The sequence below is a fragment of the Solea senegalensis genome, linkage group LG6, assembly GCF_019176455.1.
Source record: "Solea senegalensis isolate Sse05_10M linkage group LG6, IFAPA_SoseM_1, whole genome shotgun sequence".
NCBI classification, from domain to species: Eukaryota; Metazoa; Chordata; class Actinopteri; order Pleuronectiformes; family Soleidae; genus Solea; species Solea senegalensis.
The window spans coordinates 6,859,798-6,872,545 of NC_058026.1; the positions used below are offsets into that span (position 1 = coordinate 6,859,798).

Below are 12,748 nucleotides of genomic sequence, written 5' to 3' on the forward strand. Positions count from 1 at the left end.
AAAGTCGCTGACATGTTAGAAGTAGATGAATACTGTGTAGCAAATTTGGAGCTGGACCCTAAAGGAAATTAGCCTAGCTTAGCATAAAGTCTGGAAGGAAGCAACGCAGATATATAGTAATATAATATGTATATAAAGCTGTACTTACATAAGCATCAGATTAACCCTTGACAGTGGACTGGCCTGACGTGTGGTGCTGGAGGTGGCTATTGGAGATTAGAAAAGCAGTGTCATTGCTTACTGCATAGCAAAGGTTGCTTACATTGGTAGAGTGATGATGATAATGATGTCATATCTGCCATTTTGTCCGACAAAAAAAACCAACATTTAGAAGAACAACCTTGTTTTACAGCTATCGATTTCATGAGAATATTTGCAGACGGTAATTTCATTGGCCGAAGCTCATTTCTCAACTTCTGCCAAACGCAAAGCAAGCACAGCGAAGCGAAGGGCCTTTAATGACGTCGGGTGATGCTTGACACTGCTCCATTCAAAGAGTTTCAGTCGATATCTCCACGGATTATTTGTGAGTTCAGAGTAAGTCCGACCACCACCGGATCCTGTCTTGTGTCACATGGAGCAGTGCAGACACTAGTAAATAGATGTAGAACAGGGTCAAATTAAGTGGACTCTGGTTTCTAATCATCTGCATCTCCTCGAGAAGCCCTTTCTAGCCTTGTGTAAATGTAGCCCAAGACAGGAGACTTTGACCAATCACAGAACAGAGAAAGGACACTTCTATTGGCTGTTCTACCAAACATCTGCACATACTGCATGTCCTTTCAGTGGCAAGATCGGAATTTGAGGTTTGGCAACACTTCGTTAAGTTGCAAACAACATAAGAATTGAAAAAAAAAGGGTCCTAAAAATAAAATGTTGGTCAGTATGGGCGGAGCATTCCGAGTTGGAGAGAATTTAATCGGCTCAGAACAGAAGCCGCACATCCACAATCCCTTAATGCCCTCATTTACTAACATTAGTTTTCCAAACCTCAGTCAACACCTTGTACAATACCTTGTATAACACCAGTATAACGTGATGCATGTAAGATACCACATTGACTAACTGTGCTTTGCCTTTCAGGGATGTCAACCTATCACTGAAGGGATCTTACCAACTGCTGTTGCCCAGTACACCTTAACGTCTACATGGAGATCATCCAAGCCACCCAGGTTTCCTTGCTGTCTCAGGAAACCCCTACAGCTATGTGGAGTAACAACTCAGTTCCGCCCTACTCCCACTTCCTGCTCCTCTCCACTCCCTCGGAACCGCTTTTCAGCTTAAGCCCAACTGATGGCGCGTTTCTTTTTAACACCTGTCAGAACTGCACCAAACCTGAATCCCTTCCAGGTTTGGCCGGAATCTTCATCCCCCTCATCTACGGGATAGTATGTGTTGTTGGGCTGTTGGGAAACACTCTGGTCATCCATGTTGTTGTCAACTACACCAGGAATGAATCAGTCACCAACATCTACATTCTGAATTTAGCCATTGCTGATGAGCTATTTATGCTGGGTCTGCCCTTCTTGGCCGTGCAGAATGCTCTGCTGTCCTGGCCCTTCGGCTCTCTAATGTGCCGTGTCGTCATGACAGTGGATGCCATCAACCAGTTCACCAGCATCTTCTGCCTCACTGTAATGTCAGTCGACCGCTACCTGGCAGTGGTGCATCCCATTCGCTCCTCCTGGTGGCGGCGCCCTCATGTGGCCAAGGCTATCAGTGCCACTGTTTGGGCAGTGTCCATCGTGGTGGTGCTGCCAGTGGTGGTATTCGCCGACGTGCTGAAGGATGATGGGAACTGCAGCATCGTGTGGCCCGAGCCTGCTGACGTGTGGAAGACGTCCTTCATTGTGTACACGTGCACTGTTGGTTTCTTCTGCCCCCTGCTGGTCATCTGCTTGTGCTACCTGCTGATTGTCATCAAGGTAAATCATGAGCGTTACTGTAAATCTTTGGATTTGCTAACATTGAGAGGTGCAAGGGGAGGGGATGATCCTAAAATGTATCTACTCTACACTGTATTTTCTCTTTTTCTCTCTGTATTACTCTCTCTAAGCTCGAGTATGTACATTCTGTCACCACAACAATCTGTTCAATACCTCTCATTCCTTAAGGCCTGGTATAGTGTCGCGCACAATGTGCATGCCGCAAATTGCGTCATCAATGCAAACTTTGGAGCCACACACAAAGAGCACGTTAGGTGCACGTACTGTTGTACATTTGCCCTTTGGTCAGCGGGCAGCATCCGCAACTGGATGAATTTCGACCACAGGAATGTTGCAGCTTTGTGTGAGTGGTGTGCAAAACCGGTGCGCATGCAGGGGCGTCAGGTCAGCCACTTGCACATTTTTTGGCCCAAACCCACGGGTCTGGTCGGGTTTTTCGGGCCAGCCCGACCCGTTGAGAACTCTAGTCATCCAAGCCTTGACCTGGCGACCCTTTCAGCTCTGAGCCACTCGAACCAGACGTGTCCAAGGGAGCTGTAGCATTGTTCTGTTCTTCTCTGGTAGGAATGCGTCCGATTCCCTGCGTCTAGACTTGTTCTGCCACCCGATGGTGAAGTGGGATACTATAGGACCCTGACGCGCTAGTATACAAGGGTCCAAGATATGCGATGCGCACTTCGGTGTGTGGATTCGGAAGTATACCACAGGCTTTAACCTATAATTTGCCGCCCTCTCACTTTACTAGCATAGATGTTATGCTTCTGACTTGCCTCCGCAAGTCGTGATGTAAAACGCATCACTCTCATAGAGAAAATCATATGTTGCAAAGTTACACACATCTATATTCTGAGAGCTATCGCTGATCAGCATTGTTTGGTCTGTGGCACGGTCTATGGGTCTCAGGGTTTTGAACACTTTATCCAATTTAGAGCCAGAGCTCCACAAAGAGGCTATCCTCTCCCTGCTCGTAAGGTTAGGCTGTCTGTCTATCTCTGTATCGCACCATGACTACCTGGGCTCCGTAGAATATACCTAAAATGTAAGAAACTTGTTTTGACAGTATCTAATTTGCCGTATAGTGACTTTTTCTTTTTTGTTATTTTTGCTTATCTTTTGAAAGCTCCCATGTCACCTCTTCCTTAAGCAAACTAACGCTGTTAGTTTACAAATACTGCTAAACAACCTTTTGCTTTTTCACTTCAAAGGTGCGAAGTGTTGGAAAGCGGGCGCAGGCCACATCCTCCCGACGCAGGAAGTCCGAGCGTAAAATCACAAGGATGGTAGTCGTGGTGGTGGCGGTGTTTGTCCTCTGTTGGCTACCGTTTTATGCTCTGAACATTGTCAACCTCCTGGTGGTACTGCCAGGCGACTTCAGGGGGCTCTACTTTTTTGTTGTGGTGCTCTCATATGCGAACAGCTGTGCCAACCCCATACTGTACGGATTTCTGTCCGACAACTTCAAGAGAGGCTTCAGGAAGGCGCTGTGCCGCAACTCACGCAGGGTGAAGAACAACGACAGGGCCGGCACTGAGGTACAGCGGCCCACGGAGGAGTGGGGTGGCATGGTGCTTCAAACGCTTAGGAGCCAAGACGCCAGCAACGAGAACAGGGGAGACTGTGGTGGAAAGGACGCAGGGGAAGAAATGCGCGCAAGAGAGACGAAGGAAATATGCAAAAAGTCAGAAGACGGACGCCACAGTGAAGTGACAGAGAGCTCAAGGACACTGGTCGTGCAGCGGAATAAGTCAGAGCCTGAGGATCCTGGTCAGATTGCCCAACATGCAGAAATAACTGAGACAACGACCGCTGCGGTCGGTAAAATTAGAAACAGCAGGTCAGAACCCGAAGACCTGCTGGACAAAAACTCTGCGCTTGAAATCAGTTACCTGTAACACATGAGAACAGGTTTTTCTTTGGACCTTGGCACCTGCCATTGAAGAGATTTCTTAGAGATGTTTTACTCAAGATGTGAATATCAAGTGTGTACAGTGACGATGATTTGTCCTTGGTGCAAAAATGTGAAATGACTGCAATACAGTAAAAGCAGACAAGATGCTCACCGACAAGGGGGCAAAACCTTTTTTCAATGCATGAAACACTTTGCCTTAAATAGTAAGTGGGAGTTGCGACAAATACTCTAAGGTAAAAACATGTTAGGATCGCGTTTGACTGCAAATTTACAAATAGATATATATATATATATATATATATATATATATATATATATACATATATTTACATATACATATATATAGATATATATATAAAGCTGTTGGGTTGGATATCCACTCTCAATTGTGGTACAGGGAAAGGAATTGCATGTAAAAATCTTACATTACTTAAAGCCTCTTTTCATTTAAAAGTTACAAAGGAAAATCCATACTTTTAGATGATGAAAAAATCACTCAAGTGAGTTGTAACTCAATTGAATAAATAAATAAAAATGAGCTATTATCAAGATTTAGATATAAATTATGAACCTGTGGAGCTTAAGACGGACACAGTTAAACTTTTTCCCTCAACTATTCTCCACTTTATTGATATAGGAAATGTAAAGAGACTTGGTTGGTTTCAACTGTGGTTCCCAGTGTATTGTGATCTCTGTATTTAATGTCTTATTTAAAGTTAACTGACGGATGCTAAAAGGCCAACTAAAGGGCCAATTTGCAACAACATTGCTGTTCTACCAGTTTGTTGTTTTGAGTCCCAGAACAGTACAGTGTTTGTATTATCAGCCATGTTGAGACTGCTTTGATGAAGTCCTACAGAGAGGAGGAGTTATATGGGTAGAGAGGGCTAAATAAATGTTTACAGTGTTTAATATTGTACATAACACCTGGTATCCTGTGCTATTGTGCCACACTTCTACGTACATGTATGTACAATATGTGCGACTGTATATTGTTCATCAAAAAAAAGGGGAAACAAATGAAAAATAGTCATCCTTTTTATTTTCTAAAGAAAAAGGGAAATGAGATTGAACCAATGACAAGCATCTTTTAAGCACTTTCACACAAGCTGAGGCTGCCCTCTAGTGGTAGAGATAAGTGTGAGGGGGAACAATACTGTGGAAGAAGTTTTTTAATGGTGTCCTTTTAAAAGAAAATCACCTGATGAACATAGTTATAACAACACGTCTGATTTGGAGGATAGTGGTCAGTAAGAAGGACATTTCACATTACATCAGACACCCATTGAATCTTCCTCTCCTCCATCTGCCCAGTCTTACTCGGGTACGACCTCGCCCACCCACTTGAGGTAGGGAGGGTTGCCCTGTTCGATGGGCAGACTGATGACCTCGGCCACTTCATAGGGATGTTTAGAGCTGAAAGGACAACGAGCAGATATGAGTCAGATTAGTTGAGTGCTCAGACTCGAGAGTGGTTCATATGGAGAGAAGCGACAATTAAATCCTCCACTCGTGGACTGCATGAGTCACGGCAGGAGATGGATATATTGTTCAGTGTTCCTGACAAAGACGAAGGCAGGTTTATATACTGGCTGTATGAAAATGCTGAAAATGCTATGTTCAGCAGAGGCGTCATGTGCACTCACAGCATAAACACGTCGTTTCCACAAAGCTCTGTCCACACTCAAGCCAATCTGGTATTCGATTCATGTATTCAATTCATTCATGGTTCAGTATGTTTCTGAAAAATAGCAAAGAGGCTGTTTCTTTCAATTCAGTTGTCTCTTGATAGTTAAACTGTGTGTGATTGTGTAATAAATATTATAAGTTTCACACTGTGTGCGTATTGTTAATTTATATTTTAAAGGTGCGGCATGTAAGAAATGTATTATTATGTTTTGTTTTGTTGCACTTTGTTGATAAATATATATGTGTGTGTGTATGTATATATATATATATATATATACATATATATATATATATATATATATATATATATATATAAAAAAAACTGTAAGTGCAGCTCCATTTTTCTGTGTTCCTGAAACTTTGAAAACCCACTCCACAATGTTTTGAATTGGCCTTGCAGTCACCATTTACACTGCAAAGGTTTGCTGTTGTCCATATTTTCCCTTTTCGTTAGATAAGGGATGTTCATGTAGCCTACCTTCATTTATATTTTATATCTATAGATACTTTAACAAACATATAACTGACTTAAACAATGTGCTTAATCCAGCTCCAATCACTGACATCACGCAACCAAATATACATAATAATATACATACAGTATATACCAGACAATGTGTCAGGAAACTGGATCACAACAGATCCTGAGGACAGCAGAGGTGGATCAGTGCAATAAAACACACTCAAAGCGAGTGTAGACGGAGTGATGGAGTGACCCACAGACAGTGGATTCTACTTGTAGACTTTAAAATGCGAAGCCTGTATTATGGGACCCACGATGGCAACCTTTTTTTTATTTGACAACCTTAAGGGCACGATTGCAATTAGAAGTTGAAAATTTCCCTTAAGTTTCCCCCTTAACTGCTGACTGGGAAGCTGTGAATGTGTACACAATCTTCAGCGTTGTTAAAAATTCCGGCGGTAATTAACTTAAATATCTTAAATTATTTAACATGCTTTTAATGTGATGTGGGCGGATATTGTAGGATCATATATATTCAGCCTGTCAGGTTCTGTGGTTTATTGCTGCATCTCTGTTGATTTTAAATGTGCAGTGAACACGGACACAAATAAATAACTCTGGAAACGAGGTGTTGGGGTCGTGTTTTCGGCAGGAAGTGTGCAAAGAGACTTACCGCACATATTCAGCCAGAGCGGACACCTTGGAGCTTCTTGTTTTAATCATCTGCACAAGGAAACGCAAGGTCAACAACTTCATCAGTTTATGTATTTCAAAAGTATTAGCTTTAAAGCAGGATGAAGAATTACCACCTCAGTTATCAACACATAAATATCACACCTCATAGCAACTACTAATGCAAGGATGACAAATGATAGTTTTTTGTTGTTTTTATTTCTGTAAATGATCTCTCACATTTAATTAGGTATTAGGGCAACTCCACAAACATTATCGACCATCAGCTGCTAGCCTTCATTCATTCAGTCGGTCCCTCCTGACTCTGCTGGCTTTTCCTCTCTCGCACACAAACAAACAATCACACTAGGGCTGAAATATTTGGTGAAAAATATGTAATTTTTGTGATTTTTCTATCCGATATGGCACTTGTGTAATTGAGTTTCGGTTCAATATTGCCGTGTAGTAGAACACGAAGCATTACCACATATTGTTATACCACTTACATATCTCAGAATTATTGATTGTGGCAGTGGTGAAATACCCTCCGTCAGAAGGGTCAGATTCTAAACTATGGCATTTGATACGTGTGCAGTTACTAAATTGTGATTATATGTGCAGCCCTTGTACAAGGTTAATGAAATCTGCGATCGTCTATCTTTATTTATTTCCCCATCAGATGTCGTAAAGGCAAATAACCTGCCCGCAGGGCCAAGACGTCAGAGACTGAGGCCATGGTACAACCACCAATGTACAAGTTATAGCCCACAAACAGCACTACAGCCATTAGACAGCACTCAACTCACCAGTAGCACCTCACTGTCCTCCTCAATCTTCCCCTGCCATTCATATCTGAGGGAAGGACACAAATTAGCTTGCACAAATTCAATTATTTACCAATATTACAGGACAGAATCATTCATCTATTTCACGTGGCGCCTGCCAAAATCCTTTGCTCATGACCTTTCATTTATCAAAGACCACCCCGCGCATCCTGATCTAATGTGGCACAGAATCAAACTTACACAGACGTGATTGCTGGGACGATGTTGACGCACGCGGCCAGTTTCCGTTCCACGATCCCCCTGTGAGACGGAAGGAAAGATGAAGAGTTGGTCACAAATCAAAGGGAAGTAAAGAAAGTAAAGAAAAAAGGAAGAGCGCTGAATCTCAATAAGTGATTGACAGAAATAAAAACTACATTTGTTTCGCAGCAAGACGTCTCCAAACAAGACCGTTTATAAAAATGTTTATGATAATTATCATTATTACCACTTAAAAGGTAAAGTCTATTATTTGTTTCTGAAACACGTATTAGCGTGTTTGTTGACTGATGTCCCAGTACACATTAATGAAGATGGAAAAAGGAATAGAAACATACATTTTGGGGGTGGAATTTTAAGAAGAGAGCCAACAGTGAGTATGTAGTACATGCACAGGTGAGTCAAGCTATAGTTATGGTTATAGTCCTTAACATAAAGCTTGTTAGTATTGGGCATTTTCCAGTTGACTTTTTATGTTACAGGTCAAAGAATAAGAAATCTAGTTCAGTGCAATTTCAGTCGAACAAACATGTATTTTAAAAAGTCTGGTTTTAGTAAAAAAATTGCCCTTTTCTGTCATGTAAACATACTAACTAGAAGCCTTCTATCTCTTGCTGTTCCAGACAATTAAGATGTTGCTGATTACATCACCTGGCCAAGTCCTTAGCAACTGTGTCGTTAGGACAGGTCACAAAGGCGGCAGAGAGAGTGCCCGACATGTACGTCTCAGATGCCATGGAGAACGCCCTCAATCCAACAGTCCTCAGCAGCTGGAACATAAACACACTCAGGAGCACCGTCTGTGGGAAGAAGAAAATCCATCAGCGTGGCAACGGAGCATAAACGAAACATTACTGCACGGCAAAGAGAGCAGCAAACCCAAACAAGCCATCCCAGGTGAAATCGATGCAGTGTGTTAGAGGCATCAGCGTGCTCTGCACACTCACCAAAACTAAAGTTTTTAAGGATCCACCTTGCAGTGTCTCTGCACTGGGCAGTCCAATGCGCATTTCCTATGCAGGTCAAACATAAAATGACGGTTAGTCTGCAAACAAGCTGTATGTCATCTTAACTGTAATGTGTAATAGTCACATAATCAATTACAAAACAGCTGTAAATTCATGTTTCATAAAACAACAAGAAGTTGGATGAATGAACGCTACTGTGCCAAACTTTACATATTTACATTTCGAGAGCAATGGTTCTCCCTTAGTACATGTGCACATGTTCTACACACAGGATCTCAGGCGGAGAAAGGACATCTGTGGGAGCCACACCTGTACGAATCCCTCCGTCATGCTATTGTGTGACTCAAAATAACATCATGACAATAGGAAGCTGAGCTGTCTCAGCTACATGTATGCACCCTCTATTAAAGCATAGGACCATGCAGTCATACTGAAACAAGAACAGAGGAGAGCTTGACAGAGAGTTATTTTCCTGTTTGTTTTTCATTTTCATGGTTGTGAAACATTTAAATTCAAGTCCTGACTCTATTTTTGTCTCCCCAGGAAAGGGAAGAGACTAAATGAGCGTAAGGCAGAAAGAGATGTGAGCCCAACAGTGTATTTAGTGCCGATTCTGACAGAGAATCATTCATAAATGCAAACAATATTTAGCATTTGCTTTCTGTACCTTGTTTTTTTAAGTGTTCGAGTTAACTTTGTGTATATTAGACTAGAGCTGCAACTAACGATTATTTTCATAATCGATTATTTTCTCGATTAATCGTTTGGTGTTCAGAATATCAGAAAACCTTAAAAAATGTTGATCAGTGTTCGTCAAACCTGGACATGATGATGTTCTCAAATGTCTTGTTTTGTCCACAAACCAAAATTATTGACTTTAACGATTTCTTTGTTTTCCAGAGCAAATAAATAAAGAAAATATTCATATTTAAGAAGCTTAAACAATCGGAAATCTTGTTTTAATCATGAAAAAAAACTTCAAACCGATTATTCCATTATCAAAATAGTTGTCGATTAATTTAGTAATCGATTCATCGTTTCAGCTCTATATTAGACTTTGAAAGAGTAGTCTGTTATTTAATGAGATTTATAAATGGTTATTCAATTCATTTTGAATAAGTACATCACTTTTAGCACAGTATTGTCCGCATTCCATGTTGTATTACATGTGTTTTCAGATTGTTTTATCACCCATGTTCACAGGAGACCCATGTGTTTGCGACCGCTGCAGTAAACTGCGCTGCGGCAGCAGCCACAGTGTTTGAGTGTGTGTGTGGGTGTAACCTGTCAGTTATTTATCATATGTGTTTACAACTGATCCATAAACTAGTAATCAGCAGCCACCTCCTGGCAAAAGCAGCGTCTTGCAATACGGACACAAACAGTATCAAAGAAAGCTCTTTAGTCTGGCAGAAAGCTGCAAGTCGACGTGTGTTTAGCTAGCAGTAACGTTAGCAGCAGTTCGTCGGGAGCAAAAACTATCGCGAATTTTGAAAAATAAATACATTAAAGGTCAATAAAATGACACGAAGTCTATAATATGTCAATATATCAGCCAGTCTGGGACGAAAACAGAGTGATAGGGCTGCTACAGAGTTAATTCAGTTTAAAAACTTTACCTTCTGACAGCTGAGCTGCCTGCCTCTGACACACTGCCGTAAAGCTTGACGGCTGTGTTTGTACAACTGTCGCAAATCAGCAACAGGCTCCCAGAAGATTTTCAGCGTTTGTGAAAAAAGTCAAAAGTATTTATTAATCCATGATTATTATTATTGTTATTATTAACAATCATCACCAACATTAACTTGATAACAGTATAAATTCTACTGAAGTTCATTTTAATAAAATGACACAATTGAAGCTATAGCAATACAGTAATGGTCCGGTAGAGGGCGCGATAGACCTTGGAGCGCCATCGGATTGGAGGACAATTCAGGCCAATGCCCGTCTGTCTCCTCAAGACTATAAACACACGCAGCTATTTTTATTAGGACATGAAATTGACTTCCATTCATTTGGATAATTAACCCAAACAATGTGTTATCCATACCATAATCATAACCAGTTAATGTCTAATCATAAACTTAACTCACCTAAACCCCAACCAGTTCCTTTTGTAATGTAGTTCGGCTTCATCGGGACCAGGTTTTGTTCCATAAGGACTACTGGTCCTGACAAGGTCAGTATTTGCACAGAGGTCAAGTGAAAAGTTATGTTGTTTTCTAAGATTTGAAAATGTTGTTCATTTTTCACAATTTTAGTAGAATATGATTAATTTTTTTTTTTTTTGGATAATGATGATGGACTCAAAGCAGTTTGGAGCAAATGCCAATCATTTTTTATTCAATACAACACTTGGCACAAACACCAACAATTTTTGGAAACTTGCAGTGACATTGAGTAACCATATGATGGCAGCTTCTGTACAAGAGACAAAACAGGAATAGGGTTTATGATTGTGACACACACACACACACACACACACACACACACACACACAAATAAATAAATAAATAAATCAGTTTCTAACAAAAGGGAAGCAGCAATGTCTGTGACTGTGCCCAAATATGATGCTGTGTGTGTGTGTACATGTGTTAAATAGGCTGTTTGGACCAACTGTCAAACAAACCTATCTTTGTGAGGACATTTTGACGTTGTGAGGACATTTTGCCTGGTCCACATAACTTAAACAGGCTTTCTGAGGATTTAGACCTGGTTTTAAAGGTTAGGGTTATAGGCATTTAGTTGTGATGGTTAAGGTTGGGGTTAGGGTTAGTCCGGGGGAACGTATTATGTCCACGGGTGTCTTATGAGTGTACAAACTTATAAACCATAGGGAGTGAGGACATCTTGGGTGAGTGAGGACGTTTTGGCTGGTCCTCACATTCTGTCACCCCTTAAAATGGCTTTTTGAGGGTTAAGACTTGGTTTTAGGGTTGTGTTAAGGTTATGATGCTAACGTGTGTGTGTATTTGTAACCTTTTTAGGACCTTTTCTGGCATAAACACTGACCTTGTCAGGAATGGAAGTCAATGCATAATCCTAACTAGAATGGCTGTACAAACCCATGTGTGTGTGTGTGTGTGTGTGTGTTATTTCTGTGCACACGATAGAAAGCCACTCTGTTTGATAACATCAACCACCTCCCTCTTGCTCTCCTCTCTTCGCCCTCACCCTTGATTAAAGAATGAGACAAGCATGTCACCCATACTAATCTGCATAATATACACACACATACTGGACACGTGCATTCAGAGCCAGATGGATTGAGCTGCACCTGATGTGAGAGCTCCACCATGAAGGCATGGGCACACATGAGGACACGGCAGAACATATTAGCGGAGCTTGTCAGGCTTTTGCAAGAGCAATGAGGAGGGATGAGAGGAGGTGGGGGAGGAGGAGGAGGAGGGATGTGTTGGTGGTGTAGTGGTGGTGGTAGTGATGGTGCTGCTGGGGTGGGGGGCTTGTTCCCATGGAAACTGTGCAGTCAGCACATCTGTACATGTTGTGCACTGTCCTCTCTCATCGGCATCCCGTGGCCTCTCCCCACCGCGGCTGGACACGACAACATGCGCACACACGGGCACAGCCGTCTTGTCCTGACCCCGTTGCCATGGTGACCGTGGCCCTCGACCCATGGGATGTTATCTTAATACGTGAAACAATGCATGTATTTGTCTACTGACACTGGGCAACTGTGACCATTTTATCACCAAATTTGATCCTCCTCCTCTTTTTCTCTTCCTCCTCTTCACCCATCTCTCTCTCTCCCCCATCTTTCTACTTCTTTTCCTCTGTCTCTCGCCCCCTCTCGCACTGAGCATGAGGAGAATCAATATGTTTTCAATTTGCAGCAGAGCCTTCCTCCTCTGCATTCTAATCAGCCTCTGCTGGCCCTTTAACTTTAACTTACATGAAGAGAGAGAGAGAGAGAGAATGAACGAGAGAGCGACAGAGGAAGGAACTGAGAGAGAGAGAGAGGAGGAAGGTAAAGATGGACCTCAACTAAAGCACTATCAAACTCAGACTTGCTGCTAAACTGTCAACCACAGGGACGA

The 12,748-nt window shown here is 41.8% G+C and overlaps 2 protein-coding genes across 2 annotated transcripts; one reads left to right on the forward strand and one right to left on the reverse strand.

The window, feature by feature from the left end:
• Window positions 1-1,148: 1,148 nt before the first annotated feature.
• si:zfos-169g10.2 (somatostatin receptor type 5) lies at window positions 1,149-3,939 on the forward strand. The gene is made up of 2 exons (XM_044028448.1): window positions 1,149-1,925; window positions 3,152-3,939. Exons 1-2 carry the CDS (start codon window positions 1,149-1,151, stop codon window positions 3,836-3,838), a joined length of 1,464 nt encoding a protein of 487 aa, XP_043884383.1. The 3' UTR covers window positions 3,839-3,939.
• Window positions 3,940-4,875: 936 nt separating this feature from the next.
• LOC122771117 (protein CutA homolog) lies at window positions 4,876-10,364 on the reverse strand. The gene is made up of 7 exons (XM_044028470.1): window positions 10,310-10,364; window positions 8,670-8,735; window positions 8,374-8,522; window positions 7,705-7,764; window positions 7,486-7,531; window positions 6,681-6,730; window positions 4,876-5,271 (listed from the first exon to the last, which is right to left on the reverse strand). The coding sequence occupies exons 2-7, from the start codon at window positions 8,730-8,732 to the stop codon at window positions 5,172-5,174; spliced, it is 468 nt and encodes a 155-aa protein (XP_043884405.1). The 5' UTR covers window positions 8,733-8,735; window positions 10,310-10,364; the 3' UTR covers window positions 4,876-5,171.
• Between the last annotated feature and the right edge of the window lie 2,384 nt (window positions 10,365-12,748).